At 42.2% G+C, this 18692-nt stretch overlaps 1 protein-coding gene across 1 annotated transcript; it reads right to left on the bottom strand.

The window, feature by feature from the left end:
- Positions 1-1806: 1806 nt before the first annotated feature.
- ESCO2 (establishment of sister chromatid cohesion N-acetyltransferase 2) lies at positions 1807-15890 on the bottom strand. Its single transcript, XM_075201142.1, has 10 exons — positions 15602-15890; positions 7739-8738; positions 6720-6789; positions 6543-6591; positions 5731-5869; positions 5031-5162; positions 4723-4812; positions 4426-4569; positions 3160-3341; positions 1807-2993 (listed from the first exon to the last, which is right to left on the bottom strand). The coding sequence occupies exons 1-10, from the start codon at positions 15850-15852 to the stop codon at positions 2861-2863; spliced, it is 2190 nt and encodes a 729-aa protein (XP_075057243.1). The 5' UTR covers positions 15853-15890; the 3' UTR covers positions 1807-2860.
- Between the last annotated feature and the right edge of the window lie 2802 nt (positions 15891-18692).

The following is an 18692-nucleotide window of genomic DNA, read 5'->3' as shown; positions in this document are numbered from 1 at the left end:
AAACTGCGTAATCATCTGCTTGTCCATAGAGCATGGTTCCCTCTGTAATGCAATTTTGTTTGTGGTTGTAAGATTCTGTGGTCTGGAACACAATCCCTTCATCATAGTGACTTGTCTTACACTTGTGTATTCAGTCCAATTATCCTCCCCTAGTATTTTTGCTCACTTGAGCAAGACATTGTTTGGTTTCTCTGGTATGTCATCCTGGCTGTGAAGCAGGTAGACTGATGTGTATCAGTGAACATGAGAAATACTTATTCCTTCCAGTGGTCTCGCTGCTGGAAGACCAGAGACTTTCTCTGCTACGGCTGGGTCAGGGAAGACCCTTCAAGCTTCTAATACATTAGATCATGTGGCTGCACTGATCAGTGTTGGCTAACCTGTGACACTCCAGGTGTTTGTGAAACTACAAGTCCCAGCATGCTTTGCCAATATATAGCAGCTTATTGCTGGAAAGGTATGCTGGGACTTGTAGTTTCACAAACACCTGGAGTGTGACAGGTTAGCCAACACTGTTCTAGATAAAACATTCTTATTGCTTTGGACTTTTGCTAGATGTCTGCTGCTATGTTCCTGCCTCTCACGTCCGTTATTAAAATGTCATTACTTTTCTTTGATGCAGCGGTCCCCCTGGGCTGTCACAAGTATTCAGAGTTTCTTCACCGACAATGGGATGTTTTCAGGACTAGGTACATTGACTTTCCCCATAGCACCTGTGGTCACATCCTGATAAGCTATGGTTAGTCTCACATTGGTCAAGAAAAGTGTCTTTAGCGTTAATCAAATCACTTGTGGCTCTTACGGTATGAATATATTTGGACCATGTAGTGAGACCAGGTCATTTAGTGACTCATAATAAATTCATAGCCAGACTCTATACTGCAGAGCTTGGTCACATCAGTGAAACTTGATTAAAGTTGCCTCGCATGAGCCACGTTGCTGCCTAGAATCCAGCTTGTCCTCAGCACAGGAGTGATGGCCAAGAGGTAGGTGGAGCATCTACCTTCCCACCCACTACAACCCTGTAGTTATTGCCAACTGCCTGCAGTAAATACTGTGTTTCAAGCAAGTTTAATTAGTCTTCTACTGTAGCCCTTGGGCTAAAGAAGGGTGTGCAGGTTGTACAGGGTAACATGGCGGGTGGGTTGGAGGAATTCCTCGCAGCATATACCCAGTTATCTGCACACATGCAGTAAACCAGCATTTTTCTTCCCTTTCCCCCTGTGAAAATGTTTCTGGGTATTTTATAGAACGTCTTCACCTGCCGCGTGCACTGATGGCAAATTGCATTTCTATCAATCTTACTTTTAAATCCACAAGTGTTACATATGAAGAGTCTGTTGCATCCTCACGGATTAGTTTATAAGTGATGCCAAACCCAGCCACATTTTAGGAGAACAATTTACAGAGAAAAGGATTAAGGCATGAACCTATGGATATAATAGATGGTCAATTAAGTGTATAGGTGCAAATAGAAATCCTGTTTGGTAAACCCTTTGTGTAGGAGCAAGTGTGATCTATATAATACATTGCCATGCCCATGTCTCGGCTATGAAACCACCTGCACATTTTAACTTTTATTGGTTCTTCCAGATGGATTTACTGTAAATGAGCTCCCACCACCTCTGTATTCCTACGCGTTCCTCAGAAATGACCACGTCCATACACTATTGTACTAGAATCTGCCATCCATTCATGCAGTCCTGTATGGATGCTTTATACAATGATAGAATCTGATTGGTTGCTATGGGTTACAGCACATTCTTATTGGTGTTTTATTGATACACAAATTACACCAGGACCAAATTTTTAGCAACAACTTTAAAGTAAAAACTTTATTTAGTTTCTTTGACAGGAAACATGCATGTTAAAGTGTTTCTCAAATATTTAAGAAAATGCAAAACGTCTTCCCCTCAGTGGAGATGTCAGATATTTGTATAGTGTGTTTACCTGTGGGACCCAATCGCAGTTCTGTGTATAAGACTGTACAGATATAATACACTGTCGATACAGAACTGGATATACAATATATAAACACCAACGTTATCACTGCAATCTAAACTACCAAAAACACAAACAAGTGCAAACTTTGCATAAAGATATTTAACGACACACAAATATTTACAGAACAGGGAACAAACAGGACAGAAATGGAGACATCATCTGAGATGGGGGAAGGTCTTGTGGCCCCGGCTGCTGGACTACAGCTCCCAGGATGCACTGCTGGGCATGGGAATTCTAGGGAAGTGCCACAGCTTCTGGCTGCTGGTTTTATCACAGGAAAATGTACATTCAACTTTTGTAAAAAATTATTAACTTTACATTCAAGGTTCAACAATCTAACAGTAAATACAACTTTTTATCAAGGCACACTGGTTCTACTCAGTGACATTTTATGGCCAAACTGAGATCTCTACTGTTCCTTGTGATCAATATGGAGGTTCTCGTAAATAGCAATGAACCCCGATACGTCAGTGACAGACGCCTCTTAACTCTACTCAAACAATCTAAAAAGAAAACTGGAGAGAAAATATCCACTCAACACCACACAGGTGGGAAAGACAACACTCGGAACAAGGGAGCAGACTCCATGCTCGGCTATAGGTCGGATGTTATACAATGGACTTGATAACTAGATAAAGCAGCATCCTTACCAGTGCCCGGTTATGTATCTGTAAAATAAATGTTCAGTTTAACTCTCCATCACATTAACATTCTAAAAGCAACATGCAGAAGACCTGTTATTGCAGCCGATAAGACTAGAAACAGGCAAAGTGCAACAAAACGCTAAACGCTCATCGTTCTGCAACAACAAGGTTCCCGTAATAAAACCAACTAAAAACCGACTAGAACAGACTTTCTAGATGAGGAAATTGTACACCAGGAAGTCTGGGACTTTACAATAGGTGCTGGCAAACAGCTTGCCATCTGGGGTTGGGTCGGAGAAGGCAATTTCATCAGTTGTCAGACGAGAGCCGTAAGTAAAGGAACTTCTGAAATGTAAGACAAAAGAAAAAAACTCTTAAACTGCAGCATAAAATGAGGATAAAAGATATAAGTATAGTGAAACTCGAAGGGTTTGAATTGAGAGAGAAATTGGTGACATATGCCTAAGTCTCATGGCTACACCATACACTACAGACAGGTGATTGAGCTCACCTCACGGTATCCACCAGGCGGCTGGCGATGCCTTTTCGGCGCATCAGGGAGAAGACCCAGATTCTGCTGATGCCACAGATTGCCTTCTGAGGTTCAGAGGAGCAACGCCAAGCTCTGTGCCGCTCCAACGCACCGTGGCTGGTAGAGGCGGTCGGTGGAGGCTCATCAAAGACCCGGAACGCCTGCAGACATTTAACACGGAAGCATGAAATGTGCTCATCTATCAGAGTATATTTCATACAATGTTCAGCGTTACCCTGACGTACCACTGCAGCTCTAATAAAAAGTAAAATTTAACACCCCCCTCCCCTACTACAGACAGCTGAAGCTCCTCCCACAACCCGATACAGGCCAAATAAAGCTGAGTCTACAGTCATTTGAGTCACTGTGACACCACTGGTCCTGCCCCATGTATGTATCCACCAATCAACACAGCACGATGGTCAGTCACTGCCTGCTTGTTTAGCAGATTCCAACTACCATGACAACCTGGTGGACGTATTTAGTTATTTATAAAACACTCCAGGTATGTCATGTGCAGTGTTCAGTAATACATAAACTGACATTAATAGCAAATGGTGACTTAAGATCATTAATGAAGCAGGCCCTAAGAAACTTCTCATTTCAGTCTCCTGGACAAAACCATGTTACAATGCAAGGGGTGCAAATTAGTATTCTGTTTTGCACATAAGGTAAATACTGACTGTTTTTTCATGTAGCACACACATACTTGATAGCTTATTTGTACACGGACATTTAAAGTTGATATTTGTGTGCTACATGAAAAAACAGTCAGTATTTAACTTATGTGCAAAACAGAATGCTAATTTGCACCCCTTGCATTGTAACATGGTTTTGTCCAGGAGACTGAAATTAGAAGTTTCTTAAGTTAAGATCCTTAATGAATCAGACCCTTAGGGCTAGATTTACTAAGCTGCGGGTTTGAAAAAGTGGGGATGTTGCCTATAGCAACCAATCAGATTCTAGCTGTCATTTTGTAGAAGGTACTAAATAAATGAAAGCTAGAATCTGATTGGTTGCTATAGGCCACATCCCCACTTTTTCAAAACCTGCAGCTTAGTAAATCTAGCCCTTAGTCTTTAACATACAAGAGAAGAGGCTGAAGTAGTAGATAGGGCATATTAAACACGTGGCCCTGCAGTCATGGTCATCACATGACATTGGGACCATGATACTTAGCGTGGGCATCAGGACAGATTCACAATACACAAAGATAAAAGCAGCTGTAACGGGGACAGAACCTACCTGACTGATGGCTTCTGCAATCAAACACCCGACAATCTTCTTATCACTGGACACAAAGAGATAAGTCACAGCCCGGCTGGGAGAACTGAGGGTCGTCTGCTGGAAGCCCAGCTCCATGTCCACCACTTCTCGCACCTCCTCGGCCTGTGAGTCACACGGACGGATGTCACATTCAAACCCACAACTAATGTGTACATTGAAATATCTTTTATCTTAAAAGAGTCATTAAAAAGGCTTCTGCAGTTTGTTCTACCACCATAAAACAAATGATTAAACAATCTGTAGAGTTTCTCTTACCTTCTTTAGGGCGTATTTCGGATCCCCCGGGGAGATCTTTAGGATTTTTCCGTCCCAGAATTCCGCCACAACTCTCTCTTTTTTCCAGCCCTGTAACAGCGTAAGAACAGCAGCATTTAGGACATCCGCCAAGTGATGCCAAAAAGCCAGAGTCATTTTTGAACAATGAAAATAATTAAAGAGAGTTCAGGGAAAATTAACAGACCCTGGTTCTGATTTAAAATTTATCATAACAAAAAGCTTCAACAACAGATTTAGCCGGTTCTGTAGATGGAAATGGTCAGTGTGCGGGACAAGGACTCCTTTACCACGTAGCGAATGCTCTCCAGCAGCCTCTGGTGATACTGAATGTGCTGAGTCTCGTCCTGCAGACTGGCCGCTGAGTAGATCATCCCACAGGTGCCACACGCCACGGGGCCAAAGTGCTTCTGTCCGGCGTCCTAGACAGACACACAACGTAACGTCAGAGTCTGTACAACAATCCCCTCTACAACTGTCCCCCCTCCCATGTGCACGGCCAACCCAATTCTCCGTTACTGTCTGACAATACAACATACACCTCACAGATCACCCTGGTCTGTGCACAGGTTCACTAGTGCATGTGCGAGATATCACAAGAAAGAGTGAACGTGTCCTGAACAGGGAGTGCTAACTGAATGTCTCATCTCCGTCATCCCACTTATACATGAATATCATATTCTGAAGCAACAACAACTAATCATGTACGATAAACCAGCTAATCTGGAACCAAGTACACTTCTTGTTATTTACCATATAGATCACCCCCTGCTTATTTGCAGATGGCCCCTAATGACTGCCAGACTACGCAAATGAGGGATGCAACAGACTCAGCAGGAGCTGTAGCTGCAATAAATAAAGCCGCCAACGCTGCTGCTGTAGCCGTGCAGATTAATGAAAGTAGCCGATTTGGAAGATGTTAATTTGTAATTCTACATGATGGGATTAGATTTAATGTGCTGTGTACAGACGGCAGAGCCCAGAACGTACAATAATCAGCTGATCCTCGGTCTCCTTGTTGGCCTCTCTTCTCTTGTTGTGTTTCAGGGCTTTACTTAAGGCAGCGGCGGCGTTTACTGGGGTGCTGGAGCAAATTGGAGACTCCAATTCTCCACGCAGATCAAAAGGCCTGTAGGGAAAAAGATCAAATAAGATTACTACATGTCAAAGTGCTCAGAATCACACACATCCATTAACACGAATTCTACAGCCAATCTTTTCCTACATCAAATAACTATGTTTTAATTAAAAGGGTTACTACATTATTAGGAACACACACACAAAACACATTGTTGATCGCATCCAGTTTAAGAAAAAAAAGGATTGACTTGTCGTCGTTTTTTAAATTTTCACTGCAAAGTCGCCGAATTCCAGCGACTTGCAGAAATCAGAGGATGATACATTTACCCCCGGGAGTGTGAGGTGAAGCAAGTGAACAGGAGAGAACCATGACTGAATAGTCGTCTGTGGGCCCAAAACTTGGTGACCTGCGACATCTTAGCAACTAAACAAGAGGCAAATCAGGGAGAACTTATGGAAGGAACAGATGACGGAGGGCTATCAGCAGGTCAAGCGGGAGAATCAAGAAGATAAAGATACGAATAGTGTATCAGGAGCAAAATACACCAGCGCCATTAAACAACTGGGGCCCCACCGTTCTCTTAAAATGTCTGTATCCTCTAGTTGGACACAAAAGAAATTCTGCATGTCAGGACATTTCAAGGATTATTGCAAATCGTTTCACAGATATCTCAGCTGACACAATGCAGCACAGAAATCTAAACTGTAAAGGGATCACTGACCTTTTCTTAGTTACAGGTGGTGTGCTGAAAATAGGATACATCAAGGAATCTAATGAAAGAAAAGAAAATAACATGAATATATATCACAGACACATATAGTTCAGAAAGTGTCATTTTTTTTATTTATTGTTTTTATTTAAGAATTTCCATTTATTGTTAAACTGCCGGCAACATTACCTTCATGGTGCGATGACTCTACTTTACTGTCTTCTGTGATGGACAGACCACAAGATTCACGTTGGTCTCGCTGAGGATAAAACACAGAAACCCTTCAGAAAAAGAGGCTGCTATATGTGCAAGTTGCCAGTAGGTGGCAGCAACGGTCATTAAACACGATATTGTAAAACCTGTGACCTAAGACTCAGTCAGATGCTTTGCTCCAACTTTACTCCTGCGCTGGTTTCACTTTAACCCCTTCACGGCTCAGCCTCTTTTGGCACTTTTTGGGTTGGTCACATTCCAATATCAGTAGCTAGTTTGTGCTGGTACTTCAGAAGATTTTGAATAATCAGAAAATACCCTTAGTCTGCTTATACCTCCTGTCCCGTCAGAATAAACAAAAAGTAAACTAAAAGCAAATGTGTATTTTTTACCTTGTATACCACAAAGTAATACTTAGTGCTTTCTGCTCTGGCATCAGTTCACCTTTCCAAAACAAACACCGGGATTGCAAACATAATGTTCGTAACAAAATCTGATAATGCATTTATTTTTTTTGCTAGTTTGCACAGTCTTGATTGAAATGTATAACATGTGTAGGGACAATATGAGCAGCCCAACAAGGCATACCATTTTGAAAACAAGACGACCACTGCATCAAATGAGGGTACCCCCCCGAATTTCTTGAAGCCAGGATGGAGAAGATATGGGGGTAATATTAGAACTCCTCCCCCAAAACTCTGGAGTTCTTAATACTTTCTGTAGTGTAAGGTATTCCTGTCTGGTGATCACCTGATAAGAACTATTAAGGGGCACTATTTTTGAAAGAGAGGACCTATCTCTTTTCAAATTCTAGGTGCCAGGATGCGACAGATAATTTTTAGTGCTCTTCCCTGGCTTTTAATTTAATTTTCTGTAGGCAGTGTGTGGTATAATAACATAATCAAAAGGTTATAAAGAAAAATAGCTGCAGATCTTTAAAATAACTCCCAGATGAAATATATGAAATGAAACATTTTGAGAATGTCAGCATGTACCTTCTCTCGTGAAGATGGACTCTTGAGATCAAACTGGCGATTAGCCTGGTCTGGGGTGAGCTTCACTTTCACGTTCATCATAGCATCACTAACTTTTTTGGGGTCAGCTTCCTCCCTTTCTTCTGTGGGAAACGTACAGGCCAACGTCTCCTCCAAGCTGATGACCTTCCGGCTTATACAGCTGATCCTGGCGGCTTTCACACCAGAGGATGCGGCTGCACTCGGCAGCTTGCTCTTATGCCCTGATCTTGACGAAGGCTTGGAGGACGCAGGGAACTTGAGGTGCGAGGGCAGCCTTTTGGGTGCGGGATGGGGCTTTTTATTGGTGGCGAAAAACGCAGCTCCCACTGTGAGCTTTGGCCTTGGTTTACTCTTCAGTCCCAGGATGACACTTTTCTGAGAGCTGGGAACTACGCTCGAGTCTTCTACAGCTTTTGGCGACAGCTTCATGGGAGGTTCATTCGCTTCAATCTTCGTCTCACTTCTTGAGGACACCGTATCTCTGCTAACATTCCCTTTCTTTTGACTTCTTGGACTTTTTGTCCTGGTAAACTTGGAAGCATCTCTCATCTTTGGACTTTTCTCTACGGTCTTAGCAGGAGGCGAGGCGTCTTGATCGTGCTTTGCCCGATTTTCATTTATCACTTTCCGATCGATCGGGGATAAGTACACTTTACCCTTCTTGTAAAACGACATTACTGGCACTACGGTCTTCGATGACGAGCCTTCACCGGGTGACCTCGGAGGAGAAGGCCCGTTGGCTTCTTTATCTCCATCTTCCGTTTGTACTGGTGAAACGATAAGTTTCCTGGCAACGCCGGCCTTCCAAGAAGCTCCAACGTTCTCCTTCTCTAGGGGGTCTTCGATGCCGGTGTAGCCGGAGGTGGGCGACCGCTTCATGGTGTTACTTCTATTTGGGTTCCTGGGTTGCAGTGGAGATAGAACAACGCTGCATTCTACCAATAATTTCTTTATTGGCGTTCCGAAGGACGACCAGCGCCTGATTAAAGAGAATATAAGATATATACATATAAGACCCGGATTACATCGGAAATTGTAACAAACAAACAATTGATTTTTCTGGGCACAAATTATAGGCACAAGTAATAGAAAATAAGCAACACTGCTAACTGTATATTGTTCCTGAAAAGTATGTTACGTACAAGTCAGAAATGTTAATATCAACATCCTAATAACCTTATATAACCATGGCATTCGGGCAGCGTCATGAGTTCAATTCCCATCCATGGCCTTATCTGTGAGGAGTTTGTATCTTCTCCCTGTGTTTGCGTGGGTTTCCTCCGGGTGCTCCGGTTTCCTCCCACACTCCAAAAACTACTATACTAGTAGGTTAATTGGCGGCTATCAAATTGACCCTAGTATGTGTCTGTGTATATTAGGGAATTTAGACTGTAAGCTCTAATGGGGGCAGGGACTGATGTGAGCGAGTTCTCTGTACAGCGCTGCGGATTAGTGGCGCTATATAAATAAATGGTAATAATAATCTTATATAACCATGGCATTCCTAAAGATAAATAAAAAGTAAAAGTGAAGGTAGTTGTGCTGAATAGATCTCAACTGTATTATATTGTTTCATCTACAATGTATTCAGCAACAGCTTACAGTGCCATTGTTTTCTCTCTCTTACCCAAAATGCCATTATCTCCTCCCAAATCTTCCCTGTCAATCTATTAGAAGTGTGAAAATCCTCTCACAATACAATGGACGCAAATCACCAAAATTACCTAGAACTAGAGAATTGACATACCCTGGTAAAATGCCATTTTTCTGACTAACCATGACACACTCATAGGTTTTAAGATTACACTGAAAAGAATCCCTCATTCTGAAAACAAATCCTTCACAAAACTCTGCACGTCAAGACTAGACTAATGCATATGGATAAACAGAAAATGGGCGCTATATACCACTCAAACAATGTTATATCTGCACTGAAACCTGCAGAAATATCAAAGGAATATAAAAAGGAAAAAAAAAATAAAATAAAAAAAATCGCTGTATACAGATAAATTATCTGATTTATTAAGAATAATATAAAAGCAAATAAACAAACTGAACAGACCTGTTTAGGAGTCCATAGTCTCACTAATCTATAGATAAATGTAAATTAACTCATAAATAAGCCATACTTGCCCATTACGTTAGACTCCCCAACTCAGCCGCAGGGAGCCCGCAGGGCAGGATTTGTGGTGAATTGCGACATTTTGCACCCCCCCCCCCTTCCTCTTGGAGGGCATCAATAAAAAGTTGACAACTATAAAAATAAGCTGCCCACAGAGCAGCATAAATATTGCACATGTAAGCAACAAATGAATCTCACAAGTGACACAGGGAATTCACAGCCCTATCAGATGGAACATGGGGTTTAAGCCGTCGGCTGAAACATGGATCACTGGTAACTCAAACTCTCCAATAAGAATGATTGAAGGATTATCCGCTGTGGAACCAACCCTTCTTGACATGGGAACAATATCACAGCACTGCCCAAATAGGAACTAGTCTAATACAGGTCAGAGGTCACTCACTGGGTGACAATTTTGTCATTTTTCCTAATATGGTCACATTTGCCACAATAATACAGCACCATTGCAAATTAAACTATATTCTGCTAAATAAAGCTGTACTGTGATATATTTGTGGGAATGTGTTTTCATGCATTAGAAAAAAGATTGTATGGAAGACCCCCCATTCATCTCCCCAATCAGCCCATCTACACACACACACACACACACACACACACACACACACACACACACACACACACACACACACGTCAGCAGTGTCACAGTGATATGCACAAAATAGGGCTAAAATTAAATATTTTAATGCACATTATTGCTTCATCTGTGATGGGTCACACATTACAATTAACGTAAATTCCATATATTTCCCCCATAACATTTAAAAAAAAAAAAAAAAATCTAGCACAAATAATTTAATTCTGACTCAAGAACCTTTCTTGTTGTCAAGATTACATTATATATTATTGTATGTGGGTAAAGCAGAAATGCTGGTTGTAGATGTGGTGACGGTGTGTTTAGGATATTAGTGGAATAATACATACATTATATATATATATATATATATATATATATATATATATATATATATATATATATATATATATACGGATCTGGTAGAGCAGGAATCATGCGACTTTTTGGCACTTACGATTCCTTGCGCCTGAAGAGGCGCGACGGGAGAGGAAAGGGGTGTTCTAACTTAAGCATTGAACAGTAAGAACGCGTTCAAACAATTGAGCAAGGATCCAGACTGGGACACAGGGATATGTTTACTAAGCTGCGGGTTTGAAAAAGTGGAGATGTTGCCTATAGCAACCAATCAGATTCTAGGTGTCATTTTGTATAAAGCAATAGATAAATGATAACTAGAATCTGATTGGTTGCTATAGGCAACACCTCTACTTTTTCAAACCCGCAGTTTAGTAAATATAACCCGAGAAAGGTTTTATTTCGGGGTGGTCAGGTGTCAGTAGTGGATGATGATGATAAGGCCCAAACCGCTTTAATTAGAGGTTTGCAAACGCTTATTGAGACTTTAATAGACGCTCGACCATAGATTAATATTTTCCGAGTGCTGTAGCAAAGAAATAAAAATACCCCTCTCTAATATAAATATGTCTATGTACATGGTCACAAGGAGGACGTCCGTGCATGAGGGGTGCGTCTGTGCTCACACGGATTCATCCGCTGCTCAGTCAGACCTAGATACGTCCTCTGCATTTAATACGGCGACCTTTTCAAGTACAAGTTACGCCTCCTTTCCACTCTGAATATAAACATGAATTTCATCCACACACTTATGATTTCTTACCCACTGTTATTCTATTATATTGCCCTGTTCTGTTTCGTCCTACGCTCTCTGTACAGCGCTGCGGATCCTTTGTGGCATCATATAAAGAAAGGATAATGATAATTATCTGTATGTACTTGTGACACTATGCTGTGCGATCTCACCCCCTACGTACGGGGCTGCTGGGCCGCACCACACCAAATAAACACAAACCACAGCTGCAGAGCAGGGCCGATGGCTGGCCCCTAATCATAGTACAGCCACAGCGCTGAACAGTGATATATAGGTGTGGCCTTAACTAGGAACATTCAAAGGAAACCCTGGCAGGATACATAAAAAGCAGAGATAATAGTATATAAAAAAAGATATATATATATTTGTATTATACTTATGGAGACAATAGGCCTCATAAATTGGGAAATTGAAACCAAACATTTAAAAAACACTGGGAATAAAAGCTGTATAAATGGAATCACAAATGTTGTGTATAAACGGACTAAATCGATGAGTATGTCCACGTAACTAGTATATATATGGTAGTTCATAGAATAAATCACAATAAAAACAACACTAAAAAAAAAAAAAAAATCCCTCCAAGATATCCAGCATTAAGTTGTAAGATATATATCCAAGTAATGCCGGTATATTTATGGTATTCCACATCCAGATCCTGCTGGGATTCAAGTTTTTAAATGTTTGGTTTTCATTACCAATTTATGAGGCCTATGTATTATATTTATTGAGACAATAGAAATATACTTTTTATATACTGTTATCTCTGGCTTTATGTATCCTGCCAGGGTTTCCTTTGATGTTACTAGTTAAGACCACACCCATATATCACTATTCAGCGCTGCTTTTTTTGATCTGTGGCTTATAAAGAAAGAATAATAACTGATTCTGAATTTTAACATGATTATTGCTGAGCTTTCAACTGGGTCTAGTTTTGCGTGCACAGGTAAGTGCTCCCCCAGCAAGAACAGCTATTAGACACTTCACACCAGTTGGACAAGGAGGGAAGTTATAATATAGAAATAGGATACGAATTACATTTGCAAAAAAAACACCCTTTTGTATCTTACACAAACAAATATAATGCGTAACATGTACTACTGTTGTAGGGACCTACTTTATTCTACTTATTAAGCAAGGAAAACACCGCTCTCAGACGCCAATGGGTAGTTTCACCGGAGATGGAGCTTCTCTCTATCTATCAAAGGAACGCTACAAAGTAGGGGGAACCCATCTAACACACTGACACAATCCTCCTTTCACCATCTCAGGATGATAATGTCAGCAAAAATTGCTTTATGCTTTAAATAAATCATTTTCCCACCAAAAATATATATTTTAAAATTATTTTCCTATTTTAAAAAAGTTCTACAAGTGGCTATTTTCTATGGCAAGCATACATATTTATATAAACTGATTCCAAAACCAACCACTGGCTGTCAATGTGTGCTGGGACTTGTAGTTCCACAGCTGCTACCTCTGCTTCATGCCAGTGGTGTCCACTTTCTCCATCGCTGGGCCCTTATTGTGGGGCCCCAAGAGATGGTCCCCTGCAGGGTATATTGCACAGTCCTGCACACAGGTCACTGAGACACTTCTCTGTCTACTACATGTATAATATGTTACAGTCCTGCAATCCCCTCCCATGTTATAACTTACACAACAAGCTGCAGCACAGTAATGGATCAGAGAGAGGGGGGGGACGGCTACTTATACTGTGTGCTTCCCCCTCGGCCTTCTGGGACATGTAGTTCTGCAGACAATGACCACTATACAGGGATACAGCAACAAGACTACAACTCCCAGAACTCCCTGCGAGAGCCACACACTCAGTGATATGGAGACTTCTGCCCACCCCAGAGGCTCCTGCATGTAATGCGGATGATAGTGGTCAGAATAACCAGAGACACAGCTGCAGTGTACGGTGTATAGATCACCAGCCCCAAGCTGGGCTGTATTGTAGTATGTATTTATATGTACATTCAGTGCACACAACAGGTGAGCAGGAGCCCATTCAGGGAAGAAATTGAGCATCTTAAGTACGATCAATACACAGATAAGTGATAATATACATATTAATGCCTGTAAATAAAGTATACATTGGGAATCTGTCATTCCGTATGCATTACAAACACTTGTATATAGGAATTACATAATATCCTCATCATTTACACTACTGGGTGCTATATAGAGAACAACATCAGGTACAGAATAGGATACAGTCAGCTACGTCCCCCCAACATGTCCACTTTTGGGCAAAAGGTCCCCCCTTTCAAGGTCTGTAAAATAGGACTCTCCAGCCAAAATCAGGACAGTTGGGAGATACGCCCTATATTGAGAAGGCAGTAAGTATATGGAGGGTAAACACCCTACGGATAGAGCCCAGATAAATTCCATGGGTGACATCTAATAGTTGTAAGGTCATTAGTCATCTGTCCTCCATTACAAAATACAAATATATATCTCCAATACATTACGACCACAGCAGGTCTAAAAACTGAAAAGCTACTGAAGACGGCGTCTTCAAGCTAAATATATATACTTATATAATTATGGTTTTATTACATAAATTGCTCCCTGACTTTAGACAGTGATTTTGGGTGGAAACTCCCTGTAGTAGAATAATGACAGTAAATATTACACACTGCCCCCATATATCACCGTCAGTGCTCCCTCTCTATAACACCATCCTCATTTGCCACAAGTTGGTTTCTCTGTACAAAATGAAATGGAAATAGTGATAAGGGACCCGCAGTCTCCTGTTATCCAGGTACTATTAGTGAGCTGCTGCTTACTAATATCATACATAGTCTCACAAAGCTGTTCACCATCAGTCACTGTGAGGAGCGCTGATAACGTCACCCAGACATGTTCACTGCAGTCACTGTGAGGGGCACCGATAACATTATACACAGTCATGTTTACCAAGCTGTACCTCCATCAGTCACTGTGACGGGGACCTGATAATGTCATCCAGAGACATGCTCACTACAGTCACTGTGAAGAGCACAGTAATTAACTAGATTTTGGCATGTGCTCCAAATTATGGAATATAAACCCTAGGAGTACAGTGCTGAAAATAGATCCCATATAACCTGTATAATCCCATTATATGTCACCCTCGTTATAATACCAGTTTGAATTAGTCAAATGTGTCTCTCAATGCTATATGCTGGCTGAAATATTAGTCATATTACATCTACAGAGTCCAACTGAGTAAGTGATACATAGGAGCTGCAAGTTACATAATGCTGGCTGTGTACAGTCTTGTCCCATAGATTATAAGCTTGTGAGCAGTGCCCTGTTAACTTTTTGTATTACCCAGTATTGTTTTACTACTGTATTCCCAATTGTAAATAAAATATATATATATATATATATATATATATATATATATATATATATGACTAATGAACGCCATCTAGTGGGCTACAGGATAACAGTGACACATGAGCTGCAGGTTATAGAATACCTTATATCTAATGACTAATTAGTGGCCAATGGAATGACAGGGACTTACAGTATAGGAGCGCAGGACCTGCACTGTTTATGTAATGAGCGCTATCTAGTGGGCTACAGGATAATAGTGACAGACAGGAGCTGCAGGTTATATTTTACTGTATATCTAATGACTAATTAGTGGCCAATGGAATAACAGAGACTTACAGTATAGGAGCGCAGGACCTGCACTGTTTATGCAATGAGCGCCATCTAGTGGCCATTACAATAAGTGACCCATAGGAGCACCAGACTATGCACAGTACATATAACAACGGCAACGCGCGCCATCTAGCGGGCGGCAGGATGATTACACGCACTGTCACCATTACATAACATGGAGCTCTCAGACACAGTAACACACAGGACATGTATGTAGGGAGGACACATAACATATGTATGTAGGGAGGACACATAACATATGTATGTAGGGAGAGTACAGACACATGTGTATATGGAGAGGACACCCATGTAAGTATGACCCGATAATATTCCCCATGCCAGTCACGCAGGACTCACCCGTCGGCGGCGCCCGAGCTGTGCTTCCTCTTCCTCGGTGTCCGGGCGGCCATGGCGGGTGTGCAGCGGGCGATCTCCGAGCAGCGGGTGTGTAGCGGGTGTCGCAGCTGCAGATTTACCGCCAGTCTGTTCAAACTGCAGCTTCCCGGCATCCTCCGCTCCGGCGCTGTGCACCCTGGGAGGAGGCGCGCCCCCGGCCGGGCTCTCGGGAGCGCGCTCTGTGGCAGGTCACAGGTGCTGCTGGGGGGCATGCTGGGACTTGTAGTCCCAGGGCAGACACAGGTTACTTCTCCAGTCTGTAATAAGTGTCTGAGGAGACCAGAGTCCTGTGCAGACCTGTCCTAGCTCTAACCCCGCCCACTGAGGGGTCACCCCCTGCGGGGTCATTAACAAAGCGCACAATGGCCGCTGAGCAGCACGTCAGCGACTCCTAAGGGCGCGTATCTTTGCGCCATAGGGGATTACGGAGCGTGATGGCTGCGGTGGGAAGCGGTTTGCGCCGCCGGAGGGGAGAGTTGGACAGAGTGAGGGCGTTTCTAGTACAGTATGGCGTAGGCGCACCTCGTTGGCGCATGCCTATCAACATATGTGTTGCTGGCAGCATGACGGGGGACATGTTCATGGCACATGTTGGGTGTGACGCGCCATAATTGAAGCGCTAGGCGGCCCCGTTCTAGAGAGAGTTCCAGGTTTTACATATTTGACTCTGGAAATGTCCCTGTTTTATAATATTGTGCAACATAAAAATGCACAATAGCGGGGCCTGGCTGCCATACTGTGGAGACGTGACTCCGGGGAATGAATGAAATATATCTGCTTCTGGGATATCTAGTTAAAAAGTGTCCCAAACCCTGATCTTACTGTCCCCTAAACCAGGGAGCCAGTCGGTTCTTCTATCGGCCTGAAACTTCATTGGTAACCGTATCGGCGTCCAGAGGCTCCATTGGAAGCCGGGAACGAGCTTCCAACTTCCCGCACAGCAGCTGTGATCGCTGCAAGTGTTAAAGCCCAAAAAGCTGCTACAGAACAATGTACAGTACTCTGACTAGATCCACGGTCTCCACCCTCCGAGCGGTGAACTGGCCCCCGGCAGCTTCCCTGGGACACATTGCCCAAACTTCCGGTCTCCCTGTGTGAATTCCCCCTTCTTATGCATCTGAGGGACATCAGAGCACCTGGAGAACTCCTGTCAGTCTTTCTCAACTGCGGCCTGGGCCCCACTGAAAATCCCCAGATTTGAATTGTCCAAATCTAACCACCGGCTCTGTAACAGTTAAAACTCCTGTTGGGCCGCCCTCCCTTGGCAGCACCCCGCTGGCTAATGAGCCTGGAGCACAACATGACCAACCTCACTAACCTGTTAAATGGGACTGTCAAACTACTCAGTGTGTGTATCCAGGGTAGACACTGTTATAATTAGCGTTGTCGTCTGCCCCAACAGCGGGTGCATCGCCATTAAGGGCCCTTTTAAATTTAGAGGTGCAGTGCACCCCCATTATCAGCAGGGGCCTGTATACATTGAATAAACAACAATCATAGGCCTCATTCCTACCCACCAGACCTAGTGCTCAGAATTACAGCACTGCAAGGGTTACTGACTGCAGACACAAAAACTGTTTCCCCTGGGTCTACATACCATAGGGATCTTCTGCATAAGCGCAGTACCCGCACATTAAGAGACTTGCACTGCTCACCCCATAATTCAAGAGCAGCCCCTGGGAGTTACCTGTATTATATACGCTGCCTAAACTTGTGGCCTAAAACTTTGAGCAACATCTCATTTGCACTAGAAAACCCATTGACTACAAAAATAAACTTTTCTTTCTCAAGAACTAAATGAATTGAATCTAAATGTATTTTTCATGCTGAATTTGAATATGCATTAAAAAAAAATTCTATCAGGCAGGGTTTTTTTTGTGACGTGATATGTTTTAAGTTTTGTAAAATGAGCACTTATGTAAGCCTAAATGATATATATACACGTCATTCTGGCTGTTGTAGATGATGATTTTCAGGCATATTTTGCCTTTGGGATGTTTTCATGGTCCAGCAACAGTCAGTCGGCATACTGGATTTGCTTTGGTACCTCTTTTCCATGGTAGAAATCTGATGGAAACGCTCGCCATGCTCATCACTGACATCCCCAAGATTTTCTGGGAAGAAGTCTAGGGGCTAGATTTACTAAACTGCGGGTTTGGAAAAGTGGAGATGTTGCCTATAGCAACCAATCAGATTCTAGCTTTCATTTATTTAGTGCATTCTTCAAAATAACAGCTAGAATCTGATTGGTTGCTATAGGCAACATCTCCACTTTTTCAAACCTGCAGTTTAGTAAATATACCCCTAGAGGTGGGATTGAAGTTTTATAGACGTTGCATACCGTAGCTTTTTATGAACTCACTAGATCGCTCACTAGATAACAATAGTTTTTTGCTTTATGATTCCAAGAAAACCAGAACAGATATTATTGAATGACAACCAGGCTGCTTTTTCCAGTGGATTTAACGGTTCCTGAAAATGTTCATCATCCATTACTGATCTTATTTGAGGCCCTATAAAAATTCCCTCTTTCAGTTTTGCATCACTTACTTTTGGAAATTTAGATTTCAAACTCCTAAATGCAGCAGAGTTTTTATCAATTGCTTTTACAAATTGTTTCATCAGTCCTAGTTTAATATGCAGTGGAGGTAAATACACTTTGCCATGATCCACTACAGGGGCATTTAACACATTTTTCTGCCAAGGAATTAGAGACTCATGTTTAGACCATTGTTTTCTAACGTGGTGATACTTCCTATCCCTGCTGTCCCATTCACACAGGAAACAGCAGAATTGAGTGTACCCAAGTTGCAAACCAAGCATTAAATAAATGACCTTCAAATCACCTCAGATAGTCCAGTTCTATTTATCATACTGGACTTTTTTCTAACTGTAAATTCATATTTTCATGCGTCTCTTTCCAGATGTCCAAGATACTCCCTATATAGCTTGTTTGCCGCTGTGTCTGTGCTTGTGTGACAGATCATAAAGAACACTAAAATATGAAAAAAGAAAAGTAACTGCCACAAACACACTATGCCTGATGGAAACA

The sequence above is a fragment of the Mixophyes fleayi genome, chromosome 3 (genome assembly GCF_038048845.1).
Source record: "Mixophyes fleayi isolate aMixFle1 chromosome 3, aMixFle1.hap1, whole genome shotgun sequence".
Classification (NCBI taxonomy): Eukaryota; Metazoa; Chordata; class Amphibia; order Anura; family Limnodynastidae; genus Mixophyes; species Mixophyes fleayi.
This window is presented reverse-complemented; position numbering and strand designations above follow the sequence as displayed.